Source organism: Pteropus alecto, unplaced genomic scaffold, assembly GCF_000325575.1.
Source record: "Pteropus alecto unplaced genomic scaffold, ASM32557v1 scaffold88, whole genome shotgun sequence".
Lineage (NCBI taxonomy): Eukaryota > Metazoa > Chordata > Mammalia > Chiroptera > Pteropodidae > Pteropus > Pteropus alecto.
The window spans coordinates 13,652,658-13,676,096 of record NW_006494611.1 but is presented as its reverse complement, the minus strand read 5'-3'; the positions used below and the strand labels follow the sequence as shown (position 1 = coordinate 13,676,096).

Sequence of the window (23,439 nt, the reverse complement as noted above, 5' to 3'; positions counted from 1 at the left end):
TTTTAACCCAGATGCTAAACTGCCTGATAAAGCTCACTAGAGAATTAAGAGAAATGATGCTTTAAATAGTGTTTGCATATTTTGAGCATTTAGTAAAGGGTAATTACTAAATGTGAACTGGGTAGAAGCAAATCCCAAATTATAACAAATTCAAGATTAAAGTGTATTATGTTGTACTTTTATCATATGGGGCCAAGTCTCAAGTTCTGGATCCTCACTTCCAGATGATCTGTAAATAGAAATCAAGTTCCCACAGGAGGATAAAGGGTGTCAGAAATCATTTACGTGGGAGCTCCTTTTGGTAGCGTGGGAAATGAGGAGAGTAGGAAAGCAAGGAATCACTGGAGAAAGTCCCAGCCATGTCAAGGCCCACAGGTTGCTTCTCTGCCCAACAGTGACTGCTTGGGGGTCCAGCCTTGTGACTTCCAAGCGGAGAAAATGGAGGTTGGAGCTGAGCAGATTTGTCCAGACATATACAACCACTCAGAACCCAGTGTCCTGACTCCCAGTGTGTCAAACTGGGAAGGAATAGGAAGCTAAGCAAGGCACACCCCAATGAGGTATAGATTTTACATGAAGCTATGTAATGCTAGCATCATTTTTTCTTTTCTCCATGATGCCCCACCCCATCCATGTGAGGACTGCAGCCCTTTCTCCTTTATTCTCCATTCTGCCTTTGTTAAGATTGTAAATGGCACAGTGTAGGCAGGCAAACGACATTAATTGAATGAGTTATATGAAAAAATGGTACTGAGATAAACATAAATATACTAGGAAATAGAATGGAAAATTGACCTGAATTTTCACAATGGGACACGGGATTTCAAAGGAACTTTCCATTTAATAAAAGGGCTTTCAATTCTGTCTCCAAAAATTAAAGTTTAGAGTTCCAAGTTCACACTTTTTAGCTACTTGGATAGAAAAATTTCAGAAGCCTGGAGCACACTATTCATGTGTGTTCTTATTATTTCTTTATTTTATGCTCATCATCCTCCCTCTATAATTATCTGCCAAAACTGAAGAGAAAACACGGCCAGCGCTGGGGAAAATACCTTGCATGTCTCAGGTATTTTTGAGGTTCATCTATGTCGTAGCATGTGTTAGAATTTCATTCCTTTTTAAGGCTTAATAATATTTCATTGTATGTCTATACCACATTGTGTTTATCCATCAATCTATTGGTGGACATTTGGGCTGTTTCCACCTTTTGGCTATTGTGACTAATGATGCAAATGGGTACACAAATATGTTTGTTTCCCTGCTTTCAATTCTTCTAGGTATATACCCAGAAGTGAAATTGCTGAATCATATGGTAATTCTATGTTTAATTTTTTTGAGAAACTGACCTTGGTATTTTTTGTCATTGTTGTTATGTTTCCAGAGCCAGTCCTTATCATCTGTTTGAACAGTTTATTTTGCCTCTCCAATGTACCATCCTACATTTATGCTAAACCACCTCTTTTGCTTGTTTCCTTTCATTTACCAAGGTTATTTAGAATTATGATCTTACGTTCCATTGTACTTATTTTTCCCAGACTTTGGATCTGACATCTTGGAATTTCCATTTTCCAAGTCATGAAGTACATTAGTTGAAAGGGTAAGAAAATAATTTCTTTTGGGTGGGGGTGAGGGGTGGGGGGAAGCAGTCTTTCAAATCAGTACCAAGACACCAGTCTGGTATGAATCATATAGACACACTAAGAAAAGAGAGTTCCTAATTTACAAATCTCTCACTATTTTGTGCTGGACTCAACCTGTGAATAAACAATGTTGTGATTGGACCACCTCTTGTGGTTTTTATTATGAATGCAAGACACCCTTCGGCAATAAACACCAGGAAACTTTGAAAAAAAATAAAGGTTTATTACTCACAGAACCTGGAAATTATACCTCAGACCACACAGTAAGGTCTCGGGTAGAGAGAGAGCATGTGCACAGGCCTACAGTTTTGCTTTTATTAGGGTCAAGTATGGGAGCCTAGGGTTTCTGGGATCACTCTTTATAAGAACATAACTTAGAACATGGCAGGGGGTGGGGGACAGAAGAAGCGGTCCAAATGGTCAGCTATTGAAATCAACCAAGATCTCTAAAACAAAGGAGCCTCAGTGAGGGCAGGCAGCCTTGCTCCTTCATATGTTTATTCCTGATAGCTGTCTTTGGAGTGGACACCTATTTGAAGTGGATGTCTCAGCCATCAAAGCTCAAGTCAGGCACTAGCATTACAAAAAAGAAAAAAACAAAGTCAAGGCTTACACTATACTCACCGGGAGCATACCTGACATGCAAACAGTAGTGAAAATCAGGAGTCTAACTCCTCCTGCAGTACCTGAAGGTCTCCACCTGTCACCAGTGGGATGACAAGATCTTGGACATCTAATTATTAATGGGGATGCTAGAACCCACCTGTTCTCTACTTCCCTCTTTCTTCTTCCTTCTTGACCCTTGCTTGGGGTTTCATCCTTGTGAACTATGGGTTTGCTCCACTGTGGTTACCTGACATCATAATGAGAGCTCCTGTTCTAAGTGGAGGACTGAATTCCTTCAGAAGCACAAGAGTTCCAGTTGGAACACTGCATGATTTTGTGCATAGAAGCAATGCTCACATCTAGTCCATTCCATGTTCTAGCTTCCTCAAAATCAACCCTGCCTCCCAGCCTCCTTTGCCTGAGTCAGAACCTCACCTAGATCAAGGTGAGCAGCAGAGGGGAGGGTAGTTAAAGGGAATATGTAAACTGCAAGACCAAAATCATTCCATCTCCCTTTAGTCATCGTTAGTCCACACTGCTGCGGTACCCATTTTCTTTTCTCTCTCTTCTCCCTTTTTGAGAATGGTGTTGAAAGTGAAGTGGTCAAGACACTTCTTGCTCAAAACATTCTGAATCTTTCTTCCTTACACTTCCTAGCCACCATCTTCACCATTCGAAAGCGGGGGATTCTTCAAATCCTCTGCACATCTAAATCTCAGAATGTAGTTGTGAGACTGCACTTGATTTCTTGATTCTTGCTTCATAATCATGATCTATCACCCTCACCACCCCTCCTTATAATTTCCCCCACTAAAACACCACCCCATCACCACCAACAACAGAATCAGTTACATACATTTTTGTATGCAGCCTTAAATTCCTTTTAAGATAAGGCAAAGGTAAATGTTAATCAAGTTAGAATTCAGGTGATCATTTGTCCCAATTTGCTTTGGACAGTCCCAGTTTATGCCTATAGCTCTGCATAACTTTTAAAAGAGCTTCCCTTTTCACTCTTAAAAAACGGTTCTAGTTTGGAGGATAAATGTGTTCACCCTAGTTAAAAATACACCTTCATTTTCCAGTAACTGCTTTCCAGGTGAACTTCCTTTTGCCCGTATCGCGGCACTTAACTTCCATATAAACTCTGAAAAGTAGGAAAAGAAACATTTATCTCTATTAATTAAATGAAGGAGCCAAGGCTTCAAGTAGTACAGCAATGACTATCCAAGGTTGCACACTCAGGGACAGAATCGGGGCCAGAACCCAGGATTTTTAACTTCAAGTTCAATATTGTTCAGCTGTGGATCACTTTTTGCAAATATCTAAGGAAAGGCTAACCTCACTCTCTTGTTTGGTAATCTGCTTGTGCTTTGACCTTGAACGATTTAGACAAGTTCATCTTTGCCCAGACACTGTCCTTTCACATTCAAAGAAAGCAAATAACCGAAAAAGAATTACGTAAACGTAAAGAGGCTATTAGTGAATCCTGGGGCCGAATGACATTTATCTTTGATTTTACCGGTGTAATTACATCAGATTATTGGAATCTTACATCTAACCAAATTAGGATGTTTCAATTAAAACAAGGAAGGAAAGAAGACCGATAATGAATGCCTATTGTTACAAAGAACATATAAATGGGTTCCACTCCAGTCTTATAGGCATATTTCCCTATGTTTATGTGCTCTTTTTTTTTTAACCTAAAAATAAAATAAAATTATACCCTCCTTGGATAAATGGCAATGAGACAACGGAGGAAAAACTCTTGATTCTTCAAAGATAGGCAGAGTGCTTGGCAAGGTCTCCAAGGTATCCCAGAAGTGCTGAATACGGTGTCACATCAATAAATAAAAGTATACCCGCCTAACCTTCTGAAGGTCTGTCTCAAGAGAATGCCACAAGACCTCTCTCTGCAATGACAGAAAGAGGTCCAGTATGCCTTGGGGAAGATGACTCCGAACCGCTGGTCAGTCTAGCCAGACCGCAGCAAAGGGGTGGATGCCTTCGAGCCACCTGTGGCCACCGCAGCCTGACCAGAGAGGCGTCCCGCCTCGGGCTGCGCGGAGGCTCGGGGAGCTGAAGGTAAGAGGGCAACGGAGGACGAGCCCCATCCCTGGGAGGGGAGGTGGGGGCCAAGAGGACCGTGCGCGCATGCGCGCCGCCTTCGCCGCCGGCGGCCGGAAGAGCCTGGCACCAGAGCCGCCGCTGCGGGCGCCAGACGCCGCGACGGCCGCGGGGAAATCGCCGGCTGCGCGATGTGGCCCTTGGAGAGCCCCGGGGCCGCGGAGCTTCAGGAGACCGGGCTGCCGCTAACAGACGACACGCCCCCGGGCGCGAGCGAGGAGCCGGCCGCCGCGGAGGCAGCGGAAACTCTCGACTCCGGGTGGTGCTGGCCGTGCCGCTCCTCGCCGTGCGGCTCCCGCGTGCAGCCGGGTGAGTGCGGGATGCGGACCCAGGCGCGGGTTTCGCCCTTGGGGGGAAGGTGGGCGGGTGCCAGCGCCGGGATCCCCGCAGCCGCGGGCCGGGGGAGCATTGAGGACCGCGCCCTCCATCCGCACTCTGCCCATGCTTAAAAAATCACTGGAGCTGTCACCCGGGGGGGCAGTAAAACAGAAGTCTCCTGTACCCGCGCCGGCACAAAGTCCAGAGAAAGTTTCTGATTGTGTTTAGAACCTTTTTGGGATTCTTAAACTGTTTCTATAATTAAAGTGTTGCGGGCAAGACTGTGGAGTCAGATTGCAGTTCGGTTCGCCCAGCTTGAGGTTAGAGGTTGAAGGGGTCACGGAGAAAGGCCATCTCTCTGCCGATCGTGGTTGGGAGGAAGCTAACCATGAAAACCGATATCGGTGGTAAACGTGTTCCCCGAAGAGGAAGTTTAAAAACATGGAGTCTAAAAAAAATGTTTGTCTCAAATGTTAGAATCTTGGGAAGGCAGAGTTGAGTGTGGGACCACTGGTTCTTGAACTTTTTTGAGTTCGAAGGACTTTTTAGCAACTGATGCAAAAGAAGGCAGAGACACAATCTTACATCCATGGTTAAGAGGTTCAAGGACCCTGTGTGGAAAACTCTTGAGTTTGTTCAGCCCTTTCTTTTGACAAATGAGGAAAGTGAGGCCCAGGAAGGTGAGGGCTTTGGGGGTTTTTTGTTTTGTTTTTCCGAAGATCTGCGGTGTGGGTCGGTGAGATAGGGCACAGGTCCCGGCAGCACCAGCTTTTCAGAAACCCAGCCCAGGACCCTTTCTACTAGCTATAAGCACAGTTCTCTTTGAACTTGAAGCAGCTTCTGGAAGAAGAGAGAAATAGGCAAATGTCCTTTCAAGACAAAATTACAGTCTGCACAGCCTCATCCTCTGGGTCGCCTACCTTAAGAATGATGGGATTTCTATGTCTCTAACCCCACCTCACCTTCTTTCCTCCCTGTATGCACTTTCCCCAGGAACATCATTCTTGCTCCATTTTTATCTAAATGCTAACGGAACAGTCAGACTTCTAATCATTTATGCATGGGCCAGAGCCTCTAGAGCAGGAGTTACCCCAAGCTGAATTGACCAGATGTGACCAGCCTTTGAAAAAAAAGTCAGTTTCTCACCTTATTACCCTATAGTGGAATGTCATTCTGGTGAAATGTTGAGTCAGTCATTGCAAACTCTTAAAAGTTCCCCATTTGTGAGTTGAAGAGGAATACTGTTCATTCAGGCAGCACGTGGCAAAATGACAAACCCATATAAGGGATTGCACATAAGAATCTTGTGGGGTCCTTTAGCTTCTAAGATTGAAGTTGCCAACAGTAAGACTTAATAATAGTTTTTATAAAGTGACCAGATAATATTCTGAAAACAGGATTGCCATAGAAACCCTTTAAACCATACTGTTGTCATTGAACTTTGTGATAGTATCATTTTAACCTCTTGATCCAACTGGCTAGCTCAACAAAGCTCATTTTCAAGTTCAGGTTGAAATGTACTCATTTTTCTTACATTTTTGGATAACCTTCACAGACAACATACAGCTATCCTAAGACATCTATTTGTTTTCTTGAGGCACAGTGTGGATCTCAGACTGAAGCAAGGAGAGGTTGTCTTAGGTCTATGCCTCACATTCCGCTGGAAGGAGTGAGTTTTATAGCATTGGTTCTCACACCAATGGAGCTTTTTTGTGGTTACAGAGATCCTGTTTCAGTGGGTCTGGGGTAGGGCTTGAGAACTGAAGTTTAAAAAGTGACTAGTTTATTCTAATCCCCAGCCAGAATGGTGAACCACCACCAGTTTAAAGCAGAAGTTAGATAAACTGAGCAACTTTTCTGTTTTCTTTTCAGGAAATTGTACTGATTGCTTACTAAATTTGAATTATTTATAGTACCAAATGACTAGATATGCTTGTAGTGGGATATGAACACGGAAGCACATTACGTAAGCATTATGTTACTCTTGCTCATCTCCATTGATAGAATTGAAATTACTATTCAGTAAAAGACTGGAGTTTGCCTGTGTAGAGCTAGTTCTCACCCTCATTAACAAATAATCATGTTCAGCTAGGCCTGGTAACAACTGTCCTGTCCCAGTCAGGAAGCATGGGCTTTAAGTGTTTATAGACAAGAAACTATTGAGTGTATGTGTTTTAAGAAAAAGATCATCAGAGCCAGGAGTGTGAAATTAAGTTTTCAAAGAGTTAAATATCATGTTAAGTTCAAATATTCCTGGAGAAAATTAAGAAGTTTAGGTTGGAGAAGATCCTCAAATAATAGACCAGGGAGATGTTTTCTGTCCTTGATCTTCCTGTTCTGTCTGAGGGTGTAGGTTCTATGTATGAGTTGGGTTTCTTTTAAGAAAAACTATTTTATTTGGACCTGAATTCTGAAATTTCAGAAGCTGAATTCTAAAGCTGACCACAGCCAAGATGTGTGTTCAGTGGTGCTTAACTTTGAAGTCTTCTAAAGCTTCTTTCTCATGGGCTGAATGGGTATGTGTAGTTTGTTTCTGCAATATCTGACCACATAATTACAGAATAGAACATGGAGGAATCTGGCGCTTATAATTTATAACCTGTAATATAACAACTGCTAGATCCAAATCATTCTCTCCAGCTGTGTACCTAGAACAGGAAGAGATGGAAGTCTCTGACCAGAATGGTATTTTTTTACTACAAAGGTCAGGCTGCAGAATGCCACTGGAAAGACTGTGCATCATCATACTTTGGTCCCAATTTGCAGTGTCGCTTGTGGGCATAGGTATTTAGCTAATATCAGGATGTTGAAATATATTACCTGGTGTTTGCATTTATAAGGGCAGGATATTTAAAAACACATGATTATGCAGTACTGTTTTACAGTAGAAGAACACATTGTAAATTCCTAGATGGAAATAATTCTGGTTTTACTACAAATTGCATGTGCCCACACATCCTTCAGCTCTGCTGTGTTCTTAGCTGATGAGGGCCAGTAGTGTTTCCTTCTTATGCTCTCCTTTTTTGTGTTAGTTAAAAAAGAAAAGAGTATATTCCTCAGCGTGTGGCCTTTTAGGGAGTTCTCTGCTAATCCTGCTCCATTTTGCCCTTCTTTGTATGCCAGGAGGTGAGATTGAAAGCAGGTTCTATTCTTGTTTTAGGCAACTAAGACAGAGGAAGTGGCTAAACAAAAGTTTAACGCTCATACGGACTGTCATTAATAGGTTGAATACTTGACGGCCTGGAGAAAGCAGAAGTTTCCTGATTCAGATCAAGCCAGGAGTTTGATATTAGATGGAAATTCTATTTTAAAAATATTTTTAAAAAGCACTTTAGGGTCAGCATGATAACTAACATGTAGCCATGGAATACAGTTATGAACTGCTTTCCAGAACAGAACACTTTCTTCATAAAGCCCAGTTCACCAATGAGATGATATAAAATATCATTTGGAAGCATTTTTCTCTAGCCATCTTGACAGGCATTTCCTAAAGATTTCTCTCACTGTCTTGGCAAGCATTTTACTTATTTTTGACTTATAGGTGAGGAATGATTCTTCAATGAGCCAAAAGAACTTTAATTTTTAGGATGAAACTGCATTAAAAAATATATAGGTTTAAATTGTTTCCTTTGTCTTTGGTTTTTCATCTTGGTGGGGAAAATGTTTCAGGTCCAGAAAATGGAGATGCTTAGAAGGTAATATTTGTCACCTGTGAGCCAATAACACTGCCTTATTTTTTTCTCAATTTCTAAGTGAAAATGATAAAACATACACTTGGAAACAAGGACTAACCAGAATTTAATCTTTTTCAGAAGCCAAGAAGAAAGCACGCTGTCCTGGACTGGGCTTGTTTTACACATTATTGTCTGCCTTCTTTTTCTCAGTGGGCTCTTTATTTGTTAAAAAAGTGCAAGATGTCCATGCTGTAGAAATTAGTGCATTCCGATGTGTGTTCCAGATGCTAGTCGTTATCCCTTGCTTAATATACAGAAAGTAAGTATTTCTTAAGTAGACTATATTAATAAATGTTTAAATCTTTTGACCTGCTCAAATCATTTACTCTGTAGTATCTCCTTTATCCCTCCTATAGATTTTACCAGTCCCTACACCTTTTGGCTCTGATTATTGAAAAGTCACAAGCATCCACCCAAAGAGGATGCTCATGAGCACGAAGCACGTGCCCCGACAAAGAGGGAGAAAGAGATTCAGTTATTCTCCACCCTTCATTTTGAGAACAAGCTTTCCTTGTATAATTCATTGTGTAAATGGGGGCATCTTGTGCTACCCTCCTTTCTTTGTTTTGGCATAACTAGTATTTGGAAGAAAAAAGTAAACAAGAGAAAGTGGTAGTGTCTCGTAGTGTCAAAGGTTTCATTAAGTAGAACAGGTCGCTCTGTTACCATGGCAGACAGAAGGCTACAGTAATAATATTTAGGTCTTCCCTCTAGGGTTCTTTGGGAAAGGGGAAAGGTAGTCTGGAGGAGGGCCTTTTTAACTACTTTCATGTTCAGTGTCCTCATCTGTAAACTGGAGGGAATTATGTTCTTTGTCCTCTACCCTGCCTTATGGTGGCAAGGATCAAATGAAATGTTTTATAGATCAGAATGCTTTGTGTAGAATGTAACAGTATATGAAAACTATCTGTTCCCCATCCTTCCTGATCTCTCCCCACTCAGCCTCTCTTTCCTTTCCATATGGAACTCCCACATGCCCTCAGGTTAAAATTGTGCTTCCCCCACACCATTTTAAATTGTACACACAGAACCCTGGGAGGAGAGACCATTTGGGTTCCTGACGGCTGCCTGGTATCTCCTCTCTTTGGGCAAAGATGCTTAAACCCCAAATTAAAAGCTTCAGTCACTCGCCACCAAAGTATCCATAACACGGTGCAGATTCACTTAGACTAGTTTCACTCCTTATCCTGAGGATGCGGTGAAAAAGGTGAAAATCTGCTAAGATTAATATTATCAGAAATTCCTGTGTAAGTGTGGTCAAGACACAGTATTATAGGAAATTACGTAAGACTTTCCAAGGATGGCAACAAACCACTGATGCTAATAAAATCCTCTTCCCCATTTTGGAATAAAAGTATTGATGGGGAAGGCACTAGAAGAATTTTTGTAAATCCTTGGCACTAATCTGTTTTGACCCATTTTATATTTCACTCTCAGGGAAGACTCTGCTTCTTAAAGTGTGGATCAAAGATGACCACACTTTCATTTCTCACTCCGGGGACCCTGGGTCCCCATGTCAGGCCTAGATGCTTTCCTAAAGATGTCCAGCCTGGCACAAATCAGTGAGCTTCACCTAGCCAAAAACTTACATAATACTCTGCCTAGAAAATATTTAATTAAAAAAACTTTGAATAGCAGTTGTTATACTTATCCGAATTCTACAGCTTCTTTTTCAGTGTGTTTTAACTCTTTTCTTAATGAGAACAGTGAAAAGTTGTCTCATATTCAGTGGGTAAAACAAATTTTATCATTGCCTCAGCTTTTATAGAAAAATTGATAAGATTGGGAATGTACACTATCCAGGACCAAGTTTTTTTTATACGGGGCACCTAAATCTTGAAATTGTATTTATTATAAAAACAATACATTTTCGTATATATTTTGTAGAAAATTTGGGAAAAATAAATTTAAAGAAGGAAAAGTACCTACGACTAGAATAAGATATAACCACAACGAATATTTTAGTATATTTTCCTTTTTGTCTTTTTTGCTCATATATATATAAAATTATAAAAGCATATATATAAAATCTATATTTACTGAATTATAATTATACTATTTCTGTAATCCTCTTGTATTTTTTTTTTGCTTATACTGTGAAGTCTTTAATGTCAGCCAAACTTAGAAAACATTTTTAAAGATGTATAATGGTTTTAATTATTATATTATAAAATAGAATTAATTTGCTATTACCTTATTTTTCGATAGTTAGGACTTCTAAAATGATATTTAACTAAAACTTCTAATTTAAAAACAAATACTAAGTTTGCTTAATATGCATTCCTTCATTTGAATTTACAGAACTGGGTTTATAGGCCCAAAAGGTCAACGAATCTTCCTCTTTCTCAGAGGACTCCTCGGTTCTACCGCCATGATCCTTTTATACTACGCTTTCCAGACAACATCCCTCGCTGATGCCACAGTAATCTCGTTTAGCTGTCCAGTGTTTACAGCTATACTTGCTTGGATATTTCTCAAGGAAAAATATAGCCTTTGGGATGCTCTCTTCACCTCATTCGCCATCATTGGAGTGATCCTAATTGTGAGGCCGCCGTTTTTGTTTGGTTCCAACACTGCCGAGATGGTTGAAAGCTATTCAGATCACGTGAAGGGCTCCATGGCATCTGTTGCACATGCCCTGTTTGCTGCCTTCACTTTAATTATCCTCAGAAAAATGGGGAAATCTGTGGAATACTTTTTGAGCATTTGGTATTATGTAGTTCTCGGCCTTGTGGAATGCGTCACCATCCTCTTTATAACAGGAGATTGGCGTCTGCCATACTGTGGGTTGGACAGGCTCTTTCTCATCCTAATTGGGCTATTTGGTCTGGCGGGTCAGGTGTTTCTCACCAAAGCCCTTCAAATAGAAAAGGCAGGGCCAGTAGCAATAGTGAAGACTATGGATGTGGTTTTTGCTTTTGTCTTTCAGATTATTTTCCTTAATGATGTACCAACATGGTGGACAGTGGGTGGTGCGCTCTGCGTAGTAGCCAGTAGTAGTGGAGCAACCATTCATAAATGGTGTCAGAATTCCAAATGAAGCATCATTGTGGAAATGTGTATATATTTTTTTTCAAGTATACCGTCACCCGGTTCAGACACACAACACATTCACACACCCGGAAAATCTGCATTTACTTTACTGATTATATTTAATAAATTTCATAACTAAAGTACCATTTTTGAATAAAGTTATGTCTTTAATTAGTGAAGCATAGCCAGTCGGTTTGGTATAGCAATTATTTTTTTTGATTTTGGTTTATTTTTTTGTTGGGTGGCATTTGTAAGAGGATAGCTCATTAGTTGAAGAAACACTACAAAAAAATTTATGACTCTAGTATAAATATATGTAATTTTTCAAAGTGTACTTTTGGTACTGATGGAATATTGGTAGGGAGGAAATTTTAGATGCTCTTAAAGCAGTGGAGAGGCTAAGAAACTTACTGATAATAATGATGCTACGATTAGTATTATATTGAAAATTCATTTGAAATGTAATTCCACTTAGGAGGCCAAAGCTGAAACTTAGAATAGGTGCCTTCTTAATGGTGTTAATAATACAAATGGATTAGCCTTATTTTCAAGGCTTTTATAAATGATTATCATTCTTTTAACCCATATTTGTGCCTTTTTATTTTAATACCAGAATTTTTATATGTCAACTTTTTAAAAAGTCTTTAAATCACCAAATTTGACTAATAGTTTCTCTTTCAGTGGCATTGGCAGCTGCAACTATCACTATAATTTTAAAGGTCCTCTGGTTTTTTTTTGTTGTTTTTTTTTGAAACTACTAGATTTTTTAAAACTTTCTAAGATTTCAGGCCTTTAAATTGCAAGAGAAAAATCTTGGCATGGCCAGTGTGCACATTTCCATCCTTAAGAGTTTTCCCCTTACTAGAAATGTGATTTTCTAGAAATTCCCTTTGAATCTATAGTGTGATACCAAATAAAATTTTCTCAGGATTTTATTAGGTGGAACCATATGTAATTGCTGAGATTTTACTTTTTTAACTTACAAAAACCATAGTTTCTTATGGTTCACCCTGATAGACACCTCCCTTACCCTCCAAACCAAATACCTAGAGGACTTTGGAATATATATTTGTAAAACAACTTTTTAAAGTACAGTAATCCTCTTAAACTTATTTTTATAGTCTTTTTTCCCTTATGGAATTATATGTAATAATGTTTCATGTTATATGTTTAATATAAAGACGTAAATTCCAATGGTTGATTGATTTTTGTAGTTTTCTGGAATGGAAGAAAAAATCACTGTTAAATTCTAGTATATCAGTATGGTATTAAATGTCAGTGCTGTATCTTGATACTAACATCGTGAATTCAAACAACAGATTTTATATCTGGAACTTCATCAGGCCAATACTCTGCAGTTAAAGTGAGAATTGAATATTTAGGAACACTTGGGAGGTTAATCTGGAAGTGGGGAGTACATGCAAATGACTCTTTGTCACAATGAACCCTTTGTTGGTGAGGCTATAATGGTCTCCAACTTTTACTTTGTCAGACCTAGCATATTATTATCTTAAGTCTGCAAATTTAAAATATTATAGGCTCTTCCCCACCCTTTCCTCACAGTTCTTCTCAAGTAAGAAGGAACTCGGCTTCTGAGGCTATGCCTTAGTGAGAAAGGATCTTCTCCAGTAGATCCAAGAGGGAATTTTTGGCTTACTGGTCTTCTCAAATGCTTCCCACCTGACAAATCCTAAATGAAGTCGATTTAGGGGAGTTAACACAATCATAACTTGGGCTTAATCCACAATATTGGAGTTTAGAGTTGCAGAAGCATCATTTTGCAATTATCTAAGATAATTATCGAGTCAGCATTTTGGAGCTCAAGGGTTAGAAACCTTCATATAAGAGCCACACTACATAAATAAGGGTGCTGGGGAGGGGATCTGCCCAAGATGGGTTTCCGTGGCCTTCTCCCCTCCCTTAGTTCCATGATAAAGTATGGAAAGTAAACCACTGCTTGACCTACCTAAGGTAAATTAACTCTCAGGGAATTCACTCCTGGTTCTTTACTTTGCACAATAAAAGGATCTATGGGACCTTGAAAGTTAAATCCCTTTGGGCCTGTACACTAGAGAAGTTTTATTTCAACAGTGCGGATTAAGTACTTGAATGTCACAATATATGACCAAGGTTGGAGAAAATATTTCTTTCAACTTTTACAGGGTGTGATTCTTAAACACTTTTATAATGTCCAAGGTATATACAGGGGTATGCATTGTGGGTGTGTATATTTTATAAAGATTTTAGTTTCTCTATCTTGAAAAAGAAAGTATTTTCAGATTGTTTTTGTTTTATAAGTACTAAATAAAAATTAATAAAATTAATATAAAAGTTATATTTTGATTTTTATAATAGAAAATGTGCTAGCTAATATAACCTATTTCCTTTTTCATCCATGTGATTCAAAATTTATTTTATAAAGGAGATTGACCTCTAGCTTTTCAGCTGTGATGTAATCTCAAGTTTCAAAGTATTTGTCTGTCTCTCTGATACTGTCATAACAATTCTAATATCTCTACAATAAAGGTTTCAATCTTCTGTTCCAGTGAAGACTTTATTGTTCTAGACTCCCAGAGCTTGGAGCAGCTTTAAACTCTACTTTTTGTTCTCATACTTAATTTGTTACTAAGTCCTGGATTATCTGTTTATTGTCTGTGGATTCATTCTTGGCCATTTCCATTCTCACCAACTTAGTACAAGACTTAACACCTCACAACCGAATTACCACATTCATATCTAATTGGGTTACTGATTTCTACTCCAACCTTGTCCCACTGCCATAATTTCTTAAAGCCCTGCTTTCATTGTTACTCCGGTTCTCATGAAACCACAGTGATGCGTCATCACACACCACATCACATCCAGATGATTTATCTGGCCCTTTTCTAACCTGATTTCCCATGTCCCTACACAAATTTGGTACTTGGATGAATCTTCCCACCAACACCCACATTTGCCAACAGATTCCTTCCTCTGTGTTTCTCCTGATTTCTTCTCTTTGCCCTCTAAGGCCTCAGCCTCCAATGGCTAAGCTTGAGCTTTTGTTTCTTCCCCTATCCAGCTTCTCCCACCCATACTAGCCCACCTTGGAAAAGTGGATAGAGCACTAGATTAGGAGTCTGAAGATCTGAGTGTGGTTTTATCAATCCCACTGGGCAAGTCACATAATGTCCCTGAGCCTATTTTCCTCATTTGCTTCATGTGTTAAATCGAGTAATATTACTCACCCAAACCATATTACAAATGAGTGCCATAGAAAAGACTTGCAGACCACAGAGGACAGAAACAGTAATGAACTGTCCTCTTCAAAATGATACCTACCCCCAGGGTCCTTACTCCTGAGTAGTCTTACCATGAACTGTAAGACCAGTCCTCTGGATTACAAACCTCATCTGGTTCCCTCCTGCTAGCACAGAATTCCACTGTTGGGCAACTCACATTTCCTGGCTGATCTGCCCATGCAGGGCTGCCAAAGGTCACCAGCCTTTTTATCTTACGCATAGATGTTGCCACCTTTCCAGTTTTGGCTTTAGCTCTGGTCCTCTGTATTACACGTGGCTCTGGATAGGGGCACGAGTCTGATTCCCATGTGTTTCTCATGCACTAGCCTCTATATCCAACATAGCTCTTCTAACCTCTTACCTGTTCATCCAATAAACATAATTAGTCTCTCGAAGGTGATCTAGTGGGAAGAGAGCCAGATGTCCTGGATAACATGCTGGCCTCTAATCTAGGTATATGGTGTCATGGTCAGTACTGGGCATTAGAAATTGGTTATTCTAAGCTGGGCTTGTGAAACCTGGGCACCGCCCCACCTCCACTAAGCACACTGTAATATGGCTCCTCGGGTCATTACATCAAATCTAATACAGCTACTATATCCACTTAGAATTCTGCAAGATACCTATCAGGGATTCTGTGATTGCAAAGAAAGACCCATCCAAGTTTTAGCCTATTTGAACACTAAGTTTGGAGCTGGACTTGGAAAATCAGTTCACAGAAAGCCCATGAACTTTGGCAAATCAGTTCACAGAAAGCCCATGAACTTTGAACTCCCTGTCATCTGGAAATTGGAGATGGGGCTTTACAACAGTAAGGTAAAGAGCAGAGATATCTCTTATCAAGACAGGGCAGGAAGTGGTGTAGCACAGAAGTCCACTTCACAGGAAAACGTTCCACTGGGTTCCTCAAGGTACCATGCCAGCTATCATCTATTACGCCAGATTTGCAACAATATAAAACAATATTATTCTCACTTTTAAGTAGTTATTTTTTTCATAAAAATATTATTTATGTTAACAAAATGGAATCACTTTTAATAATTTTTTTCAGTTTTGCTTTCAAATATGGTAAATATCTATCTATATAGCTGCCTCCTTAGCTGGGGTAGAATGTAGGACAGGGAATCACTCCGTCACAAGTGACTTTGGGATTTGGAAGTATGTATGCCCTCCTCCTATCTCCTTCCCCTTCACGTAGATAGATATGACCTATCTACGGCTATATAGATAGATGTAGCCCACATAAACAGAAGTTATTTGGAGTTCTCAGTGATGCTTAAGAAAGTAAAGAAGTAGAAATGAAAAAGTTCTAGGACTGTAGATTTAATAGAGGTATAAAATTTGAAACCTTAAAAAGAACAAAGATTAAACCCATCATTAAATCTACTGACTTGTTCATGAGGTTATGACAATCTGAAATGCAACTAAATAACTAAATTGGAGGCATCTTTAATTGTGTGTTCCATTTTAGAATTGAAAAGTTAAGGAACTATATGAGATATGAGATATCCAAGAGAAAAGGAACAAGCAATCCACTTGGCCCATGGTCACAGAGTCAGATCAAATTGTCTCTGTTACTTCCTTTATAAGTGCTTTGGTTCCTTTGTATGTGCTTTCAGAAGTGTCTCATGCTCTGTAATCACCTCTGAAGATGAGTATGTGCGTTAGTACAACTTTTGTGAGAGGTTATTTGGTAACATCTATCAATTTACAAATGCACATACTTTTTTACCCAGAAATTCCATTTTTGGGTAAAATTTTTGGGTAAGGAATTTATCTTACACTTGCTTATTGCAAAATGATATGTACAAGATTAGTCTTTATAGCATTACTTATAATAGCAAAAAATTAGAACTAGCCTGAATGTTCCTTAATAGGGTGCTGGTTAAATAAGTAATGGTACATACATAAAATGCAATTAAAAACAAATTAAGGAAAACTAACAGAAAATGTCAACTGTAATTGAAAAATTAAAAAATTAATAAAAAATAAAATGAAGAGCAAGGGAGCTTTTCATGTAAGAGTATGAAGTAATCTTCAAGATTGTTTAGTGATAAAAGCAAGATTCAGAGAATAATATAGTACATTTTGTGATCATTTGCATAAAAAGGGGGTAAACAATATTCTAGGAAGATACAGAGGAAACTGTTAACATTGGTCGCCTGTAGGGAGAAGTGTTTGGCAGCTGAAGAAGTTTTCACTGAATCCTCTTTTATACCTTTTGAATTTTGAACCACGTGGATACATAACCTAGTCAAAAAATAAAATAAAAAACTGGTGGAACCAAAACGAGATCACTTGATAGAAAGGAAAGGATAAAAGAAAGGAGGAGTAAAAGAGAGAGAGAGAGAGAGAAATACATACATATATGTGCATGAATACACAGAGAAATGTTTACTGCTTTAATCTGAGCTATCACCCTGGTGCACTGTCACTATCTTCTTTTTGCTTTCTTCCCTTTGTTCTCCTCACCCAGTCTACAAATTAGACTTAAATTTCCACATGCTCCAACTTGGAAGAAAATACAAAAGGGAAAACTGAATTTCAGTTTTAAGTAGAAATGTATCCTCCAAAATCACAGAAATCATTGTCCAGCCCTGAGCCAATATCTGCCTTTCCACAGCACCAAAACCACTTTTACTTGGAAAGGAAACTATCATTTATTTAATATGTCCCATTCAGGCCAGGAGCTTCTTGATCGTTGTCTTATTCAATCCTCGCCAACTCTAGGAGATTGGTCAATTGCAAAGGTGAAATTCAAGAGAGATCAAATAGTAAATTCCAGTACCCTCACTAGTAAATGATGAAGCTGAACCACTGCCCTTGGTCTGCCTGACCTCAAAGACCTTGACCTTTCCAAAACTCACATCACCTCCTTAGCTGGGGTAGAATGTAGGACAGGGAATCACTCCGTCACAAGAGACTTTGGGATTTGGAAGTATGTATGCCCTCCTCCTATCTCCTTCCCCTTCATGTAGGAAAGCTGGATGTGAAAGAATAGAAGGTGATAACAGTACTGCAGTATGCATGGGCTACGGCGAGATACCACCAAGAACCTTGAAATGAGATAGGCTCCTGAGGGCTCAAACCAGGGTAGAATGGAATTATGCAACGATGACTAAATATACAGAGTTAAATTCTGGGATAGCCACTTTCAGCCATAACTTCCCTACAGGTACTAATAACATTTCTGAAGGTATAATGTACCAATCAGAAGAAGGGTTGGCCAGCCTCAGAAACAGGAAAATAGAGTAGCTGTGACAGGTATGTTCCCATTATAGAGATGGGTGCACCACGATGATGAGTTTCTAGCTTTTCATTAACAGCTGAGAAGCGTCTGGAGGAATAGCAATAATCATAGCAACAATAACCACTACCCTTTATTGTGTCCTTCATGTGTCAGCTACTGTCCTAACAGCTTTTTATGCCCTGGGTCATTGATTCTCGCAACTCTGTGAGGAAGAATTTTTATTGCCTTCATTTCATTGTTGAGGAAATAGAGGCTTGGAGAAGTTAAGTGTGTCCAAGGCCACGAAGCTAAAAAGTGGCAGAGCCTGGATCTTAAAAACCCTGGTCTGTCAAACTCCAAGCCTATGCTCTTGACGTTGCTGCTATACTGCTCACCCTGAGCTGGAAGCTGCTCCTCTCAAGCTCAAAACTTCTTTGAGGCTTCATGCTGTTTTTTAATTCATGCAATTTTTGGCATTCTAATTAATAACATATCTGTGATGAAGATATGTTATAATAATATGTTATAATAATAATATCTGTTTTAATATAAAGATATTATTTTAAATTACCAATTCAGTTATTTAACATTGTACCTTCCAAATCTTTGATGTGCCAAGTTTATCTTGTTTTTTTTTTGTGCCCCCTAGTATCCTGCAGTATAGCCCAAGGGGCTCTTGAACTTCATTTTAAGAAATATGACCCAAACAAGACTGACCACTACAATTATAAAATCAACACCCCTTATTCTTTGTATATCCATGTTATCAAGTATCTATGTGATTATAATTTGGCTTCTCAGATACTTTAAATGCAGAAGAAAATGGACTGAGCAAAAGATTGAGCACCTGGTTCCTTAAACGATTGTTTGTCATTGTATATTAATAAAGTTGGCAATGTTTTATATATCAGTCTCCATGTACTTGGTTCTCTTGATTCTTTCCAGGATGATATATTGTATTCCCAGCACCCTTCATCCCCTTCTTGTAAAATTATACTCTTGTATTTTAATTATACTAATTATACTATAACAAACAGCCTCAAAATCTCAGATGTAGCAATAAAGTTTTATTTCTTAATTACATCATAGTGTGATGAAAGTTGTAAGCTTACTATAGTCACTCCTTTAAGTGGTGACTCAGGCTTCCAGGCTCCTTCCATCCTATGATCCTGATTTCTTACACATATAGCCTCTAAGCTTGAAGCAGATCTTATATCCACATAGGCTTGGACATGGAATATCATTTCTACCTGCATCCCATTGACCTTAACCTAACTGAAGAAGAAGGTAGGAAATAGGATTTACCTGTGTGTCCAGAAAGAGGAAAAGATAACAGAATTTCATGAATGCAAAGCATTGTCTCTGACACAACCCCTTTCCTTTGGAGAACTACTCAAACCTAATCCCCACAGTTATTGTGGAACTGGCAATATAGAATTCCACCTTCATGACCTAAGGAGTGGGTGGACCCATGACCTGAGCTAAACAAAGTCGAGTTTTTCTCTCCTGGTCATTTGAATGTTGAATAAAGTCACAAGAGCAGAAGGCACATAGTTGAACTGTATGACAGCAATACTCAGTGAGGTGGGCCATGGGTGACGGTTGCAGAACTCTTGTGTTGCACTATGTCCTGTTCTCTAACACCCAGTTGTCCAGCTCTTTTGTCAAATCTGTGAACTCATCACTATCATTCCAATTAATCCCTTATTCATGATTAAGTTTCTGTTACTTGCACCCAAAATACCTTAATAACCAATATTTACTACATAAATGCTGACCAACCAGATTCTCATTCCCTAATGACAGCCCTGAACTGTAATAATTTCACTGAGGTGGTACCTCCTCTTGGGGATATAATGGGGTATCTGACCAATCTTCTTCAGGTGACACTTCCCTATCTCATACTTGCCCTCTTTCACCTTCTATAAACATGAAAAGAGCAATTAACAATACAAAGTAGCTGTTTAAGACAAAATAAATGATAAAGACAACATGACATCATCTTCAGCAGTGATGTCATGTGGGCAATGAAATCATATCCAGGAGTGATCTCTAAAGCTCCCAGACAGCAATTTTTCAACTTTTTCTATATTGCAGATAAAAACCAAGATTCTACAATAGTTCAGTCCAATAGAAATGTAACAGAAGCTACATATGTGTTGTGGACAGAATGTTTGCATCTCTCTAATATTCATAATTTGAAGCCCTAACCTCCAATATAATGGTATTAGGAGGTGGCGCCTTTAAAAGGTAATTAGCTTTAGATGAGGTCATGAAGATGGGGTTCTCATTGTGAAATTAGTGTCCTTATAAGAAGAGAAAGAGACCAGGGCCCTCTCTCTCTCCATGTTAAAATACAGCAAGAAGGTGGCCGTCTGCAAGTCAGGAAGAGGGCCTTCACTACAAACCAATTCTGCCAGGACCTTGATATTGGACTTTCGAGCCCCCACAACTATAAGAAATAGATATCCATTGTTTCAGCCACCCAATCTATTGTATTGTGTAATAGCAGCCAGAGCTGACAAAGACAATATGTAGTTTTGAATTTTCTGGTGACCTTATTAATGTAAAAAGAAATAGGTGAAATTAATTTTATGAACATATTTTATTTAACCCAGTGTATGCAAAATATCATCATTTCAAAATGTAATTGATGTAAAAATTATTAGTAAAATTTTGTATGCTCATTTTGTCATGCTAAGCCTTCAAAGTCTGGTGTATATTTTACAGTTATAGCACATCTAACCTGAGACTAGACACATTTCAGGTGCTCAATGGCCACATATAGCTAGTACTTACCATATTTGACAGCCCAATTCTATAAAGTGTGGAGAAGAAAAGAGGGGTTATAATAACTGCCACCATTTCTTGAGCCCTGCCATGTGCCAGGACATCTCAAAGCTCCGTGCACATTTTTCATATTTAATCATTGGAATAAGCTTATAAGACTGATGTTCTTTTCTCCATTTTAAAAATAAATAAGACTTGGAGAGTTTAAGACACTTGTGTAAGTCACATAACGAGCAAAGGACAAAGAACAGAGCAGGTCACACTTGAGTCTGTTTGACCCAAAGTACTTTCTAATTAATCTCATGCTTCCCATTTACAGATATGAGAAGATAAATAACTCTGGACTTTACCCCAAAGATTGTGAAGCAGGAAAGAGCCTAAATGAAGCTCAGAGGAACAGCACTAAGACTGCCAGGAAGGTGTGCAACTAAATCTGCCATTCCTTGTAAAGGCGAGTGTCACCTACCATGAGAATTAGAGAAGCAGAAACAAGGTGCTAATAAATTTCCCCAGCCAAACAAATTCTAAGAGGAGCAATGGAGAGGGGATGAATAAGGTGAAAACAAAAGGAAAGATACACTAACCAGAAAGAGATAAGTGAGTTTGAATATTAACAAATAGAGTTGGTCATAAAAAAGTAATCATAACCTTGGCAGATATACAGGCAATTTCAATAAATAAGTAGAAGTAGGTGCCAAAGGTCCCATCAGTTAGCTTGCCCCTGGAGAGAGGAATCTGGAGCCAGGACAAGGGCTACCTATATTGACCATAGGGACAAAGGGAAGCAAGTCATAGGAAGAGCCAAAGTTACACTGGAGGAAACAGGATGTGCAACCATCCAACGTGTGTGTGAGATAACCTGTTCTGGTGAGTTCAACCAGGGCAGACACAGCTGCTTATATGGACTTAGTTAGGACTAACCTCCAAAGCTGAATCCATATATACAGCCCTCAGTGAAATGGGAACATTATGCTTAATTTCTTAAATGCTCATATTATATCGTTTCTATATTTAGAGTTTAAATACCTTTTATTTATGAAATGATGGTTATAGTGAATAGCCATTGTTTAGATGGCTTTGTCTTTTTTTTTTTTTTAATGTTCTCACTTGGCAAATATAAAAGTTGACAACCTTACTTTGGTCCTCCGCTTTAATAATTTAAAAAATTCTTAGTAGTATGTAAAATATAAAAACCTTTGCTTAAGATTCCGTCCTTTCTCATATACACTGGATTTTGCTTCTCTTTGGTATAATTTCAACTACTCCTTCTACTAGCTCCATGCCCTCAGCACATAAATTTGTTCAGATTTCCCCTAATTAAATCGTTTTTAAATGAAACTTTCCTTAAACTCTCCTCTCTTTCTCTCTAGGTACACTGAGAACCTGTTTCTTCTTTACCTACCATTCTTTTTTTAACGCTCCTGTTTTACTCCCAATTTTTTTACACTGGAAATAGAACATTAAACAATTGTGCAATAGTTTCTCTGCCAAAATAAAGGTTAACTAAAACCTATTATTCAATTTTAAGGGTTTTTTTTTTCCTTATGGTTAAATCACTATGAAAACGATATTGTGAGAGGGCAGTTCAAGACGGAAGCTGAGGAAAATCCTGAACTCACATCCCCCCATAAACACAATAAATTTATAAGTACATATGAAATATTTTTCTCCAAAAAAGACCTGAAAACTGGATGAATAGCACTTTCACAACAAAGGATAAAAAGACCACGTCAAGATGGGTAAGAGAGGCAGAAACATGGTCTCGCTAAAAACTCTACCCCAGGCGTGGAACCCACAGTCAGGAGGGATCTCAATAATATTAAACTTTTCCCTGGGGAATGTGGGATTTGTGCTTCACATCAAGCACCTCAATCCTTGGGTCCAGTATCAGGGGGCTTAGTCCTCAAAACGTCTGGCTCTGGATAACAATGGGGACTATCTCCAGGAGGACCACAGAACTACAAAGAATGGAGAATTTGCTCCTGAAGACTTGTGCACAAACTCACTCATCCTGGGACCCAGCACAAAAGTAGCAGTTTGAAAATGCTTATACCATAAGTGAAGATGGCACTGATGGGTGCCATTTTTGCAATCTCATTCTACCTTGCTAGTGTTGGCACTGGCAAGCGCCATTTTGGCACTCTCCATCTAACCTGTTAGAGCCAGTGGGCATGCTCCACCCACCCCTACACCCCAGCTATGCCCAGCCAGGTAAATACCCCATCCCCGCCGCCCCCCATGCTGCAGTCATAGCCCCATCACAGCCTCAGCAGGCTCAAACAACCCAAACAAGTGATACCCTTAGAGCACCTGGCTCTGCTTCTGAGGTGCAAAGGACATCTCCCATAAAAGGCCCTCAAGACTGGCAGAGATAGCTTTCTCACCTGACTTATAGAGACAAATACAGAGAGTCAAGTAAAATGAGGAGGAAAAGGAATATGTTCTAAATGAAAGAATAAGACAAAACCTCAGAAAAAGACCTTAGTGAAATGGTGATAAGTAATCTTCTCGATAAAGAGTTCGAAGTAATGTTCATAAAGATGTCACTGAACTTGGAAGGAGAATGGGTGAACGCAGTGAGAATTTCAACGAAGAGATAGAAAGTATTAGAAAGTACCAAACAGAAGTCACAGAGCTGAAGAATACAATAACTAAACTGGAAAAAAAACAAAGCAAAACAAAAC

General features: G+C 39.1%; 1 protein-coding gene across 2 annotated transcripts; it reads left to right on the top strand.

Annotated features, from left to right (window-relative positions):
• Positions 1–4,411: 4,411 nt before the first annotated feature.
• SLC35G1 (solute carrier family 35 member G1) lies at positions 4,412–12,741 on the top strand. Of its 2 annotated transcripts, none has more exons than XM_015600021.2 (3): positions 4,412–4,679; positions 8,504–8,681; positions 10,724–12,741. In XM_015600021.2, exons 1-3 carry the CDS (start codon positions 4,502–4,504, stop codon positions 11,460–11,462), a joined length of 1,095 nt encoding a protein of 364 aa, XP_015455507.1. In that variant the 5' UTR covers positions 4,412–4,501; the 3' UTR covers positions 11,463–12,741. The 2 variants fall into 2 exon arrangements, with proteins under 2 accessions (XP_015455507.1, XP_006926001.1); XM_006925939.3 differs by having other exon boundaries at positions 8,501–8,681.
• The last annotated feature ends 10,698 nt before the right edge of the window (positions 12,742–23,439 follow it).

Excerpts from the sequence above, each read along its gene's own strand:
- SLC35G1 (XM_006925939.3), top strand. The coding sequence starts at position 4,502 with ATGTGGCCCTTGGAGAGCCCCGGGGCCGCGGAGCTTCAGGAGACCGGG. Across the intron at positions 4,680-8,500 it reads CGGCTCCCGCGTGCAGCCGG|AAGCCAAGAAGAAAGCACGC; the intron begins GTGAGTGCGGGA and ends AATCTTTTTCAG. Across the intron at positions 8,682-10,723 it reads CCTTGCTTAATATACAGAAA|AACTGGGTTTATAGGCCCAA; the intron begins GTAAGTATTTCT and ends TTGAATTTACAG.